The 15,528-nt window shown below is 36.9% G+C and overlaps 1 protein-coding gene across 4 annotated transcripts in view; it reads left to right on the top strand.

Moving 5' to 3' along the window:
- The window catches only part of UTRN (utrophin), a gene marked incomplete at its 3' end in the record, with an annotated part of 371,669 nt that overhangs the window by 342,270 nt on the left and 13,871 nt on the right, over positions 1 to 15,528 (top strand). For 3 of the 4 annotated variants that reach the window (XM_083828444.1, XM_083828443.1, XM_083828445.1), the window contains 6 exons: positions 2,121 to 2,257; positions 3,854 to 3,892; positions 4,136 to 4,201; positions 6,159 to 6,224; positions 13,543 to 13,701; positions 14,073 to 14,316. In XM_083828444.1, the coding sequence (XP_083684570.1) occupies positions 2,121 to 2,257; positions 3,854 to 3,892; positions 4,136 to 4,201; positions 6,159 to 6,224; positions 13,543 to 13,701; positions 14,073 to 14,316 (711 nt within the window). Of the gene's footprint in view, positions 1 to 2,120; positions 2,262 to 3,853; positions 3,893 to 4,135; positions 4,202 to 6,158; positions 6,225 to 13,542; positions 13,702 to 14,072; positions 14,317 to 15,528 lie in introns of those variants that run through there. The other variant, XM_083828446.1, reaches the window with a different exon arrangement.

Here is a 15,528-nt window from a genome sequence, read left to right as displayed (position 1 = left end):
TATTTATCGTCCTCACTCAGTACACAGTCAAATTAGTTTTTCCAAGGAACTGGGTCAGGCTGTCATACCAAATAAAGAATACTCCAGAGGAGAAATTTGGCAGCTCAGTAGGCATTTATTTCTGCAATGTGTAGGTACTAAAACTTTCATTCATTGGCCTTGGGACAGAGTTCCATCTGCTAGAGCTACTGTTGCGTGAGAATAAGCAGCCCTTTGGATGTCACGGTCCTTGTTTGGATGATTCCATGACTGTAGCAGATGCTTCCTGAGCGTGATTTTGTGAGCCCTTCCTTAATTTACCTGTATTAAAATCTAGGGGTTCAAATACTTCTTAATCCCAAATGTGCTCAGTTTGTTGCTACTTGTTAAAGCCAGATGTCAGAAACTTTCACCAACATCAGTTTGATTATCTGCTTTTATTGCTACTCTGATATGCATTATAGAATTCATAACTGCATGTATTATACACACATTAAATTTTTTTCCCGTCACATATGTATTTTATGTTTTGACAATAGAAAATAAAATCAGTACAGTTTGTCTGATGCGCTTTTAAGCGTCTTCATAGTGGGAATAAACTAAAAAGCCTTTATCTCTGTTTTCCCTGTGGATATCCATTCTTCTTGGCATTCTTTTATGTTAATGTGCTTCTCTGAAGGCAGAGTGCCAAGAAATGCAGTCCACAGTTTGTTACAGGGTTTGGGCTAGAGATGTGTAGAAGCCATTGCAAACCTGCAGCTAATGCAGGAGGTGAATGGCCACTTTTTCTTTACTGCAGTTGCAAGAAGAAATGTTTAATATTAACTTCCCCATGGGTTGGAGGCCATTCTGTTTGAGTACTCAGTACAGTCTGAAAACACATATATTTGAAGGCATACTATTGTTTCTTCCTGCAGATGTCTTTGTTATAGCCATTTTCACCTTGCATATTATGCCCTTCTTTCCTTGTATCCCTGTTTTTGTAGCAGAAGTTCATTGAGTAGTATTGCCAAAGCAGTGTTGCCATTGCTGCTATGATTATTTCCAATTAAATTGATCCTTAAAAGCAGCTGTGTCAATTTTAATTCAGCACTAAAGACCAGCTGTGGCAGTGAGGGATAGAGCTAAGCATTTGTTGGTTTTGGACAAGGCTGCATCAGTAAGGACCAGTAAAAAAAAAAAAAAATTCATCAAGGGGTTTTGCTGTTTGTAGCTTGCAATTTTAGACTTGGAAAATCTTGTGGCTGACTTTCTTTCCAGCCTCTTAGTGTGACAGTAAGGAATATGCTCGATCAGTCTGTGAGATTGTTAATTCAGGCACACGCTGTTCTTACCAGACCCGCTTCTGACTGTGCCTTTGCACAGTGCCCATACAGTGGCTGTGATTTCATCTGTGGGTATTTTTTGGCCTTGGAGTGATACGGATAATAGCAGAAACCTGTAGGAAGAGATCTGGTAACCTGAGAAAATACTCATGAAAAATGTGGCTGTCACAGGAGAGATTGGTTTAGCACATACCATTTCCATCTCAAAGTTTTCCAGTTTAGGTATATAATGGGAGGCACTGAATATTTTGTGGCACTTTGTGAACGCATAGGGTTGTGTTAGTTACGTGTTGTATTTTTTTTTCAAACAAAGCCATTACTGTTAGCTGTATTTTTTCAGCAGAGCCATTACAAGGCATTTCTTCTGCCTGTGAAAGTGAGTCATGAGCTTCATATGCACGAGTATACTGTCAAGATTGCTTTCAATGGCTGAGAGGATACCCTCATAGCTGGCAAACTGATTTGCTTTTTTTTCCACTTTGTAAGACTGTAAATGTTTAATTTAAGATTTGAACGTGCTTCTGCTTCAATTTTTCCCTCATTTTCTCTAATTAGTAATTTCTCTAATTGGGTAAACCCAATGCATTTATTACTAGCAATTTGAAGCCTCAGTGTGTTGATTTTTTTTCCCAATAGAAGAGAATTTGTAGATGTATTACCATTATTACTGTACCATATTTCATGACACTTAAAAAGGTGATTTTAATGTCACTAACATTCTGAAGTTCCTCCTTTCAGGAAAGTAGTATCTGTATTATCTCAGCGCTATTTAGCAATTCAATTTAAGTTCAATTTAATTTCCTTTAACTTTTTAAGACAACATCTGGGGAAGATGTACGGGACTTCACCAAGGTGCTGAAGAACAAGTTCCGGTCAAAGAAGTATTTTGCGAAGCATCCCCGACTTGGCTACCTACCTGTGCAAACAGTTTTGGAGGGTGACAACCTGGAGACGTAAGCTTGATTATAGAGTAATTGCTTCTGGCATCGCTGGCCTGTTTCATTAAAAACAAAAAAGTGAAACCCAAGAAATAACTAGCATCAGGAATTAGTTTGCATTATTTGCAGATCTTGCCTATTTTTGAAGAAGAAATGTATTTCCTTTTGTTTGGTGGTATAGGTATTTTATCATAAAGCCATGGACTTTAGCAGGCAGTGCTGAAGGGATCTTAATGGCTGTTTTACTGAGAAAACTTCCACAGTTTTGGGGAGACTGGGCTTTTGGAACCACACTGCCTATTAGGTCATCTCAAAGTTCCTGGAGTTAGAAATCTCTGACCTAATGAGGTTCCTACAAACGTCAGAAATACAGGTGGCCTAATAAGAGATAACGCTCTCAGTGTCTCCACACTGTTATTTACAGTGCTGGCAGAAACACTTCATATTATTTATTTGCTTACTTGGTAGCTGTCAGCAAAGGAGACTTTTAAAAGAACAAAAGGAAGATATGTTAACAGGGCACTACAAGTGGTTTTATGGATTGACTCTCCATGACACTGTGGAGTCTGTGGTGCTGCTGTACGTGTTGTCTAAACACAGCACCACTTACTCATCAACAACAGCCCCTGTGAAGCTTCAACATACATTCTCTGCTTGCATGTGAAAGCCCAGTGCCCTTGTCCATGCTCCATTTTTGTGACCCAGAAGATTGTGCTTTTTATTTGCATTAATCAAACAAAACCCACTCATTATCAGTTTAAGAAAGAGGAAGAAGTAATCTGGCCTGGGTTCTAAGCAAGAAATGCGCATACAAAAAGTTCAGATGTTACTCACCAGGGCAATCTTCAACTGGTCTGTATTTTAAAACAAAATGAACTTGTCATCAACAATGGAAAGCAAAACTTCGATGTGATGAAAGTTTGCCAGTGGTACCTGGAATTGGAATGTCAAAACTGTAATCACAAGTCGGGATAAAACTCCTTTGGCCCGTCACAAGACAAATTGCCATGCTGAGGAAACTACTCGTGTAGGTTCTCACCCCTTCAGGTGACAAAACCCAGTAGCATGTTACTTTAAAAATAATAAAAAAATAGAAATACTAAATAGTTACCTAAGTGTCAGAATATATAATACAATATGTACTTATATCATCTTATTTTTATTCAGTAGGAAAATAAGCATTGATAACTTTATACGATGGGGTGTTTTGTTGTTGTTGGGCTTATTTTTACCCAATAAGTTTTTGAAAGAGCATTTTCTAGTTAGTTTACAAGAAAAGTTCCAACACTTCAGCAGAATTGAAACAAACTAATTGTGGTTTACAAACTGCAGTTCAATTAGTGACATTGTTTTGGTGTTTTTGTTTTTAAATTTGACTTTTAACAAAATGAAGTTTGTAAGTCAGTCTCCTATCTGTCCATGATACAGTGCAGTAACTGTTGCTGTCTCTTTTCTATGTCAGTTGTTGCTGATTCAAATAATCTGGGTGGGCTGCTGGTAAAAATGTTTTGTTTCTCTAGCTTTCTCTCTTTTAAGTGGCACTGAAGTTTGTTTCATAGTTTCTTTTTCTTTCTCTCTCTTTCTTTCTCTTTTTTTTTTGTCTTCGTACAGTCCTATCACTCTCATCAGTATGTGGCCAGAGCAATATGAGTGAGTATGCTGAACCCCTTTGTCTGGAAAGCTTAATATACTAGTTATTTTCTCTAAGCTGAGTTGCTGCTAATCTGATGTGCATGAGCTGTAGGGCATGGCTGACCAAAAGCAACAACCCTCTCATCAATATTATGAATTTATTTATTTGTCATCATTTTAAATTACTTATAAAATGATTTTGTCTATATCGTGAATCGCTTTTGACACCAGTATTATTTTTTTTATTTTTTCTCAAACTAGTCCTTCCCAGTCTCCACAGCTATTTCATGATGACACACACTCCAGGATAGAGCAGTATGCTACTAGGTAAGAAATGCACAGACTGTTTCTCACCAGTGTGCTTCATTTTGTGATTGATTCCTGCTGTTTTTAATCTACTCTACTGGCTGGACATTATTTATTAAAAAGATACAGTTCTCTGTACTCAGAAGAAAGTCAAATGTTTTTAAATCATCAGCTTCTGAATACAGTCATATTAAATATAAAATAGATGCATTAAATCTGTCATCTGTCATGCAAAATGGAAACTGTTGCAGAATTGCTGTGTGTTATTTCTAAAAATGGGCTGTTTTTATTTTGTTTCATTTTTAACCTTTGGGAATAGACTCAGCTTGTTGGATACATAGTTTTTCCCAGTAGCATTTTACAGTCAGGTTTTCATTTTCTTACGTGATTTTAACCATTACCCATTAACCATTGACTTTTAGCAGAGGATATAATAATTACAGATGGTTTATGTTCTGGCTTTTATGGAGTCACCCAAGTGATTTTAGGTTAAAATGTCTTTCATGCCAAGTCTATCTTGGTGATGCAGTGTTTTGCTGAACTCTCTTCTGTTCATTCAGAGCTGATGAGAGTTAAGCCCTTAGCAGAGGTACCCTCTCAAAAATAAGTAATGACAGTCCACTTTTAGGCAACACAGAAATTGTTCCATATTCCCATGGGAACAACTGACTCAATTTTGCTTTGAGTGTTTCATCTGCTGTATCTGATCTCCACAACTTATAAACAATATTAACTTTTTCAGCTTTTTGAATAAAAATTCAGAGCTTATGCTCAAGTTAGCTATTTGCTACTGTATTCTTGTTTATGGGCACCATAAAGAAAACTTATAAACTCTCTGAGATGTACTGGTTATTGTACTACCTTATATAACAAAGGTATATGAAGATTAATTTTAAAATTCAGCTATGTTTCATGAAAGACTTAAAGATCTGAGCTAAACGGCATTACAAAGATGACTTGCAAGCACCTCACTCACTCTTGTTACTCACTGTGAACTAGATCTGCTTCAGATGGCCCAGAGCAGAGATGACCTGAGTGCTTAGGGACTTGTCCTCTCCTCAGGGGAGGTTTTGGAGCATGACATCCCACTGCTAGCCCGGGGGCGTGCAAGGCAACCAAGACAACTTCATTGTGTGTGCACTCATTTATAGTCCTTAAACTCTGAGGAATACTAACAAACATACAGATGGGCAAGCTTGTTCTATGCTGAAGGAATACACTGCAGTTCATGTTTCTTTAGGGCTTTGCATACTTCTTTCAAAAAGTTTGAAGATGTCTGTAATAATGTGTATTGCACTTGCAAAAGTAAGTGTGAAGTTTAAGATATCTCTATAGTACTGAAAACAACTGTATTTGAAGCAGTCCAGTATAGGTGCACAGTATTCCTAGACTCCCTGGACTTTTATGCATGTCTTACATAGATAAGGTATATCTTTCCTAGACAGCTGAGCAGACAGAAAATTCCTGCTGTGATTTTAAAGAATTTTATGGCCTTCTATGACCCTATAATAATCCAGTCCTTTTAGATTAAGTAATTACACTGGTTTTGGGGTTGTTTTCCAGGACACGTCTGGCCACAGGGTGAGGTTATTTGCCAAGCATAATTTCAGATGGTGAATATACTATATTTGAAAAGTATTTGTCCTCTTTTATTAGTCCAGTTTTATAAAAATCAAAAAGAAAGCCATCTGTGAAACATCTCTAATTTTACCATGAGAGTTGTGGTGGTGGTAAAGAAAATTATACTAGATATAGAAAATATGCTTGTTCCTTGACAAGTATAATCAGTTAATCATACCACAAGTGTCTCATGAAAGTCCTCCGGATTAGATATTTCTGTCAGCCTACAAGTTTATTCCTTTTCATGTGTACCAAGATTGCAATATCTAATCTGTTTCTAAGAAATGGTCTTCACAGTGCCTCTGTTTAAATTATGCAGCATGGTCTCTGAAAGTCATGGTCTTTCCCTGCTTTTCAGGCTTGCCCAGATGGAAAGGACCAACGGTTCCTTCCTCACGGACAGCAGCTCCAACACAGGAAGCGTGTAAGTAACTAATGCTCATTCAGGCTGCTTAGGAACCTGGGTTAGTGCTGTCAGCTATAGTCCTTTCAAAGTTGTAGCACAGGATTTAGCCCTAGTGAAAGAAGCAAATGAGTATGACTCCAGGAATGCCTGCCTAAATTTCATTATTACCAGTATCAGTTGTATAAATAGGTGGTTCTCATTTAGTGATGTAAGGGAACTCTACATTTGTCAGCTATTCTCCTTCAAAAATGAGGGTATTCATGTGACTGGAAAAAAAATATATAGCTCTATAGGTTCTAGTTTGTGTTCATTTCCTGTTTTTATCATAGTACAAAAGAAAAGAAATCCTCCTGTGTCGAAGTGGGCAATGACAATGGGTCAGTAGCTTTTGCTACCTTCCAGGACCGTTTTCTTCTTTTAAAAGAAGTTATCTTTGTTGGAGGTTATACAGAAGAGTGTTGCTGCTGCTTGCTTAGATTTTAGTTCACTGGCTGCTGATCCATCTGTACTTGGGGATATATACACAGTCCTACATTAATTTTATCAAGGATGTTGTGACATTTTTATTGTAAAAGCCTTCATTGAAATGAATCGATGAACCTGGAAAGCATAAAACCCTTTGAATTAAATATGATTATTTTCAGTGTTAACATAGATGAAAGTTTCAACCTCCCTGTATCACCTGTTCTGTTAATTAAACCGGTGTAGTAGGTCCCTGCCTCTTTTAAGTTATTAATGAAAGTAACCAGCTTTTTTAAAGAGGAAATTGTTCATGTTCAGCTCTAGTTAGTTAGAAAATGTTGTTGTTGTCAGTATACTTTCACTTACTGTTTTGAAATTTAACCATGAAATAACTCTACCTATTAACATGCAAACAATGTGAGATTTAAAATATTTTGCTTCAGAGAAGCGCTTGTGATCACCTTTAAATTTGTTTCCTCTTTCCTGTTTGATTAACTCTAGTTACATAATTAATAAAATCTTTTTCACCTGCAACAGTTTTCATGTGTTTCTGTCATTGGTAGCTTCACCAGACAGAAATGCAGCCAAACTATTCCCTTTTGATTTCCTGTCCCCCCCCCCCCCCCAAAAAGGAGGGGGGGAGGGACGGCAACAAGTATAAGTATTAACATAAAACACAAATACAGTGTCATTTGGTGTCATTGAGTTGTTATTTTGGAATTAATGAGCCTACAGATATACAAAGACCAAACAACCTTCCATTCCAATGGTAAAAAGGGATGCATACGCTTAATTTCTATTGGCAAGTCAGCTGTTGATTTTAAACGTAACTTCTCCTTTTTTCACCTATAAAAATAACCTTTATTGTAAGAAAAGGAATGAACATGGTGAACTTGTGTACCAATATGGGGGGAGAGACTTCCAAATTTCGATCTCAGTCCTGATGTCAAAAGAGGACTGTTACACACAAACTATACAGAGATTCAGAGGCCTAAGAGGACAAGAAAGTAACTTTTTTTTACCTAATGGCACCTTTTCTTTTATTTGCAGATAATATTTTGTACTTCGGTTAAGGTACATGGTGAAGTACTCACAAAATTCTAAAAAAACTGTCATTTAAAGCTTGGGCTTGCACTGTTGCAGGGAGATACAGAGCTATGAGGTTAGGATCCCAGTTTGGACCATAAATCTCCTACAGCTGGAACATTGAGTATCTAGTGTTATAGCTCAGCTCTATTTTTATTGTTTAAATGTTTGACATTAAAATATGCATGCTGTAATCATCCTGTATAGACTGAAGTAGAAGGAGCAATTTGGAACTTGGATGCACATTTTTTAGCCCAGAGGCATCTGCTATCTGAGTCTATCTGAGCAAAATCTCATTGATATTCTTTTGAACCTTTAGGAGATTATTACTGATTTTAAAAGCAAATTCTCTCTTCATAATTGTAGTTCTGTTCTGTGATTTTTATTTTTTTTTGGGTCCTCCTGGTCCCATAGTTTACTGCGGCCATATAACAGAGACAAAATTGCTCTTAGTATTAGAAAATTACTGCTTTGGTCTTGTCAGGTTAGCAAGTTCATCAACAATATGTTTAATGCACTTCATGCTCCAGAGGGTATGTACAAGAAGACTTCTACATTTGAATGACAATCAGAGAGCTTCTGCTGTCAGTTAAACATTGTTTTTTTGCAGAAATATTCTGCAATATGCTATTTGCTTAAGACAACATTCTTCAAAGAAATGTCTTCTTTTTAAATTAACCTGTTATCTTGAATGTAATTATGACAATCTTTAACTCACAAAGGTTTTATGCACCCCACAAGGGCGTGTGATTTCCATTAAAATACACATTTTCCTCAGCTGGAAAAAAATATCTGTAGACAGCAAAAAAGACTCTCTGCTCTAGTATGTCTCTTCTCTTAACAACAAAAAACAACAACAAAAAACTAATGCTGTCATGCATGAATTTTCTGATATAAATACACTGAAGAAAAATATTTTTTTCGTGTAGTCTTCATTATACATTATGGAGTTCTAAATATTTAGGCTAGACTGTTGTGATGAGTTTTCTTTGCCTTTAAGTCATGCAAAAACATCTATATTCGTAAAGCAGACTGGCCTTTTCATAAGTGAAGATGAACACAAGGAAAAATGAAGACTTTGCAGCAAAGAATGATAAATAGTATTCCTAATGGAAAGCCATGCCTCACAATTTGACAAATCATGGCGCAGTAGAATGAAAAGACAAAAAATGTTAGAAAAATAGTAGAATGTAGCTCTCATTCCTGTAATGTATGAGCTATATTATCCAGCCCATACTGAAGTTAATTGGATTGAGTTGGACGTAATATAAATAATTTCTGTATATATGCGAATGTTTAATAGCTATTTTCTAATTAATGCCTTTACTACCAGTCATCTTCATGTCTGCAGTGCTTTTGCTGATCCCACTTTACACTCAACTGAAGGCAGTGTTGGAATATATCTGACATCCCACTTGTTCAGGAGCTGTGCGCTCGGGTGCAGGGGTAAGAGCAAGCAATGAACAGCAGTGGTGCTTTCAGCTGGCACTGCCACTCAGTGTGTTGCGAGCCAAACTGGAGTCCCAGTATACCGCACCTGAATACTTTGACATGGTGTAAGTGATTAAAAGGCAACTTGTTGCAGTGGGAAGTTAGTTCCAGATTAAAGTTAAAGACAAAGAGAGGATTTTAGAGAACTGTCTGACCCTTATTCTAATATATGTTACAGCATCAGTAGGTCAAGACATGCTTTATTTGGACTAGTATATGGTCATTTGTATGAGAAAAATAGCACAGGAAAAATGAAAGTGATGGAGGAAGGAAGATCGCAAATGTACTCTTACTATATAAAATCCAATTTAGCAATTCTTTTAATTGGATAAAATAATACACAGGTGAAAAGTGACTGTCAAGAAACCTGAATTTTTCTTTCCACAACTCAGTCTTGATGAAGAGAAGTAAATTGCAACGTTTTTTAATCTCTTGCTTCTCCCACATATAATGCATCCTTTGGAACAGACCTGTTGAAAATATATATCCACAAAGAATATTTCAAATGACATTTTCCCTGGCTCTCCTAGTTGGGGTGTTCTTTCCCTTTGAGGTGTACTTCTTTCAAGTCTGACCTTCTGGGTTGTCATTTTCACTGCTTTCTTGAATGCCAAAATGCTGAAAAGGACCCGCAGTCTCTGCTCTTGAAGGACTGGTGTGTAGTTCTAGCCTTTTCTCAAAGCACAGAGGGTCTTCAGGAGAGTAACCACCAAGAGAGGATGAGGAATTTATTTTGATGTGGCGCTTTCATTTTGGTTGCCGATTGCTGTGTCCAGCCAATTCTAACAAAGAATAAAGTCCTGGATTTCTCAAAATTCAAGTATTTCCATGCTACAGAACACATCACTCCCTTATCACTTCACGTCATTGTGAAGCCCAGTGTTGGGACTCCTGTGCTACCAATGAATCTGTCTTTCTTGTAGTCATGAGGTTTGTTGTTTTGCAGATTCAAGGGGTTTGAACTTTTTTTTGAATCAGCAGTTTTGCAAGACAGGCCAAAGAGTATTTGTTTGTTTTGGTCTCCTTTACTGGACACAATAGAGTGAAAAAATATCTAAGCATTTCCTGTGTAAACTCTTTCTTTAAGTGGTTTATAACTTTCATTAAAAAGTTAGGTTACACCTTATGTAAAATCTTGACAGATTTTCAATTTTAATAAATTCAAATATAATAAATCCAACTTTGCAGAGCACTATTAAAAAAATCAAATCTATTTCAGATGACCTACATAGTTGCTTATAAACTAATTCATCATCTTAATAAAGTAGACAGCAGCTTTCTGATGCCTAATTAAAAGAAGCAGACTAAAGCGCTTTATCAGATGAACCTGTCATGACAGTATCAACAACCTTGCACAAAAGAAGCCTGTATGTGTAGTTACACAAAAAATATTTAAGCAGTGTTTTGAAACCTGCACATTAAATGCATGTTTCCTCTCTGTCCTGTGCTTTAGCACATTGCTTGCTGAAGGTGTGGTGTTGTTGGTGCCAGTTCCCTGCTTAGTGCAGCTCTTCCAGTTGCAGCGTGCGGCCGCTCTGCACGTTTTGCTGGGCTGCAGAGGCCCGGCTGTGTACCACAGTTTGAAGCCCTAACAGGGGTTACAGCACTTCAGCAAAAACTTGGTTATAAGGAGTAGGGCTTCTTGCTTGTTTTGTTTTTGCTAAGATGGTAGAAGAATGGAGAAGTGCCACAGCATTTTCGTTACCACATCAGGACCTGGTCTAAACTCCATTAACTACACTAGTCTTTGGTTTATCTTCAATTAGAGTAATACAAAATAAGAAAGCAAGTGGTTATCAATTTCCCCGAGATCACTCAAAAGGTGGAGAAAGAAAGCAGTTAGAGGCTTTTTTTCTGTAGGTAAGGGGGAAAAAAATGAGGCAGTGTTCTGTTTCTGTTTCAGCTAACTCGATCACCTATTCCATATGTTTTTGAGGACTTACAATCCCAATTATGTTTTAATTGTATAGCTGTATTGAATGAAATAACTCATCCCATGCAAATAAATAAATGTAAAGATTAATATTGTGATTTCTTTTCATGACTAGACTACAGCCAAGAAATGTAAGAAATAAGTGAATATATTATTTCCTATTATATATATAAGGATCCTTATATATAAGGATATACAATATATACAAATACATATATAATATACGTATGTATTTCTCTGTTAAAAACAGAGGAACTCACTAATGAGGTTTCTTTTTCACTTTTCCATGTAAACTTTCTGCCAGCTAGTAGCTAATCAGCAATGACAGGATGAGGGAAAGTGTTACGCAACCAGGGCTTTGTGGAAGGAACTTCTCATACCTGCCTATTTTTAACCTTTATATCATAAACGAACCTGTGTGGAATAGAATGTCACGCGCTTTAAAAGTGGATAGAACTGTCACAGGAGATATGGGTTTTTAATAATATTCTTATATATTTATTTCTAATGTTACTTGTTGCACATTTATTTGATTGAAAGTCTAGACTCGGTGACAATTCAGAAGGCAATATGATAGCTTTGGCTAGATAGTGAATAGTTTTTCTTGAGAAGGAATCGCTCAGTGTCATTCTACCATTGGATTAGCCTTCAGTAAGAAGTTTAAGTACTACTACAAAGAACCAAATCGCTTTTCTGCATAACAGAACTGCAGGAGTCAGTGTTTAATAGATCGGTGGATATTTTGGCTTGCTCCTAGTAGTGGTGAAGATTTTGTATGGGTATTGATGTAGTGAGGTAGCAAAAAAATCTTAGTTCAGTAGCAGAAGGTAAGGTCTTCAATTATACAAACAGTATGTTTGCAACTCTTGTTTGTTCCTGCCATATGCATTTGCTCTAGTTCAGCTGTACACCCACAGGTTTTGAGAACGGATGAGTGCCTTTACCCAAGAGCTTGATTTTATTTTTGAGGAAAAAACACAATACATTTGTGTCGTCCATAAAGCACCTGATGTGTTTTACTTGTACATGCATTCATTTATAGATTATTTTTCACCACAGACAAAACTTCTGTTTCATCCCGGATATACATTTCTAAATAACTGTTTTTTCTGTTTATTCACCTATACTTTTAGATATTTCATGATGTTAAATTGACTGACAGGAAGTAAAACAAAAACAAACAAACAAAAAACCCACAAGCAACAGAAAACTCTTGAAAAGCTCCATTTTTAATATAAAAAATAAATACTTTGTATAGATCAAACTTCCAGTTCATCATATGTGCTTTCAAAAGTAGTACTTGAGGATACTTATGTCAGACCACAGTCAGTTGAATGGCAGAATTCATAGCTACTTCTTTTCAACAATAGTATGAAAAAACTCAGCACAAGAAAAAATATTTTCAAATATGGAAAGCTCTCTTTTCTACGTGGTATCTGAACACATATGCGTATATACCACTCTTGTTTTTTCTCTCTGTTGTTGATCATGCTGTACCTGTAGAAGATCTTTAGGATGAAGTTTGTAGGCACGATACTTCACATATAATAAAGTATGCAGCTTCTGATTTGTAGTCAAGTAGAGAAATGAATTTAAAGGAGGGTTTTCTTTGGCAATCATATTGCTATGATTCAGCAATAGTCTCTCTTAAAAGCATGAATAGCATGTTTTTCTGCTGATGATGTATCCTTCAAAGCAGGCAAGCAAACTATTGTTAGGATGTTGTATCTTTCACTATCTATCAATCTCACGGTACTATGGAGAAAAGCCAGCAACTGGGGAAGGAAGGCGCACCTATAAAAAGGCAAACGTATTTGGACATTATAGCATAAAAGTTTCAGGACTTCTGTATCTTCTCACCAGAAGGTAATTTCTATGCGAGTCAGGAGGGAGATGGTGTTATAAATTATTTTATTCCAGAATCTGTAAGGAGAGGGATATCTAACAACAGCTTGTTTGGTTTTATTTATTTTTAAGGCATTTCAAGTCAGTTATTTGCAGTTTATATTCTCAGATTCTTGCTTTCAGTACTTCTTTCTGAACCACCAGCAGCATTTGTTCTCCGTATATACATTAAAGAAAACTGGTCTTTTTCACTACTACCGATCAATCTTCTTTCTCCTGTGCATTGTATGTTTACGTGTGTTTTGCAGCATTTTTAGAAACAACTCGTAAGAATTTGAATACAATTTGCTGAGATATACATCTAATACTTATACCATAAATTCTGGCAGGCTTAATTCCTACTCTCTTAGTCCTTTCTCATAAACAAACAAACAAAACCCCTCAGCTTGTCAAAGTTGTTTGCTCACATAATAAATGTGTTACTGCTCTGTCTTTATCTGCATTGTTTTGTTGCTCTAGAGAGGACGAGCATGCCCTTATCCAGCAGTATTGTCAGACACTGGGAGGAGAGTCACCTGTGAGTCAGCCACAGAGTCCTGCTCAGATTCTCAAGTCAGTGGAAAAGGAAGAGCGGGGAGAGCTGGAGCGCATCATTGCTGACCTCGAGGAAGAGCAAAGGTGTTATAAGCGTGCTATCTTGTGTCTGAATTGTCTTCTTATTGTTTGAGCTATGCATTTACTATGTGCGGTTGTCGGAGAAGATGAGAAGAGAGACAGCTAGGAGTCATGACTTTAACAAAACAAAAAAATTAGTCAAGGCGTATGTCATGCATAGCCTGACTCTGTTAGCTAGAAAAGTGTGAATCTGTGATAAAATACCGTAGGTTCACCTCTCCTTTGTTGTGTAGGTTTTTTTTCATAAACTGCAAGTCAAGACATTGTCTTTGTATGAGCTGCTTGTGTTCTCTAGTTGGAGTTAATGGTAACAATTGATCGAAGAAGTTTTTTAATTGTTGATTGTTTCAACATTCTCCTCTTCAATTTACCAGGAGTCTGCAGATAGAATATGAGCAATTAAAGGAGCAACATCTTCGGAGAGGAATAAACCCTCTTGCATCACCTCCTGACTCTGTTGTGTCACCTCAGCATGCTTCTGAAGATGCTGAGCTCATTGCTGAAGCTAAACTCCTGAGGCAACATAAAGGTCGCCTGGAAGCAAGGATGCAAATATTGGAAGATCACAATAAACAATTGGAGTCTCAGCTTCACCGACTACGGCAGCTACTTGAGCAGGTAAATGTATACTCATATCTTTCCTGACGTGTTTCTTCTGCGTGATGAATTTCTTGGTGGAGCAAAGGTGGTAGAATTTTACTGCAGATATTCTCATCACATTAGTTTGCTCTGTTGCGCTCAGTCATTTCTAGGGTGAAGAGGTGTTTTTCGTACTCCCTGTTGTAAACAATTATGAAAGTCAAATGAGCACAAAATGATACAAGTGCTGGAGTGATGTTGGTAACTTATGAAGCTTACAAACAAGTGCAACAGTTTTTTCCAAATTAAAAAGCAGAGGGAAGAAAACACATACCCTACTCCAAGTAGTGCTACCAATTACACCCTGTATTTGACTTCAGCTTTCCAGTGTGTCCTTAAATTATTTGTTTATTCCCATGGTTAGTCACTGAAACTGTCTTAACATGCCAAAGATATGTCTAATACGCAAAGGAGCAATTAATTCCATTAAAAAGTCCCATTCTTGAGTAGCATATTTAGAACAATAAGCTACATCAAACTTGTCCACTTAGAGATAAATGTTGCAGGCAAGAGCCTTTTAGCAAAAGCCCGTAGCTAGAGATTGTAGGTTTCCTTTGTTGGGAGAGAGAAATGTTTATTGAACTTGGAAACCAGATTACAAAAAACAAAAACACAACAGTAACTTCTACAAGGTGCTGTTTGAGAGGTTAGTTTGTACTACATTGTGTGTGGAAGCTTGAATGATGAAGAGAAATTTGTATGAATCTTTTTCTCATAACTAATTATTGCCATTGGGTCAGAGTCCAGTCAGGCAAATGATTCCTTCCTTCCATGAGTCAGGTGACTGGATGTATGTATTAGAGGATTTAACTAAGATAAGAAACAGGCTGCATAAAACAGGTATTAGAATGGCCTAAATTCCTGATGTAGATAGTATCCTTCTCCCCACTAGTTTTGGCAGAATAGCATTACGATGCATTTGCTCCAGTGGCTTATGTACCCCTTTAGCTGAATATTTTTGTTGTTTTTAGTGTCATTCTGGCATTTTCAATCAGTATTTGAGTAGCTTAAATATTTAACAAGGACAGTGATTGGTGCAACTGTTGATTACAATCATTCATGAAGTAAATATCTTGGCAACTATAACCAAGACTAGGTGTTTCAAAGAATGGTTTAAAATCTTCAAAGAAATAGCTGTGGAATAGAAACCCAGAAGTTCTGCCAAACCCACAGACAGTTTCAGTTTAGTGC

Source organism: Anser anser, assembly GCF_964211835.1.
Source record: "Anser anser genome assembly, chromosome: 3".
Lineage (NCBI taxonomy): Eukaryota > Metazoa > Chordata > Aves > Anseriformes > Anatidae > Anser > Anser anser.
The sequence above is the reverse complement of the archived record's forward strand: the minus strand, read 5'-3'. Positions and strand labels throughout refer to the sequence as shown.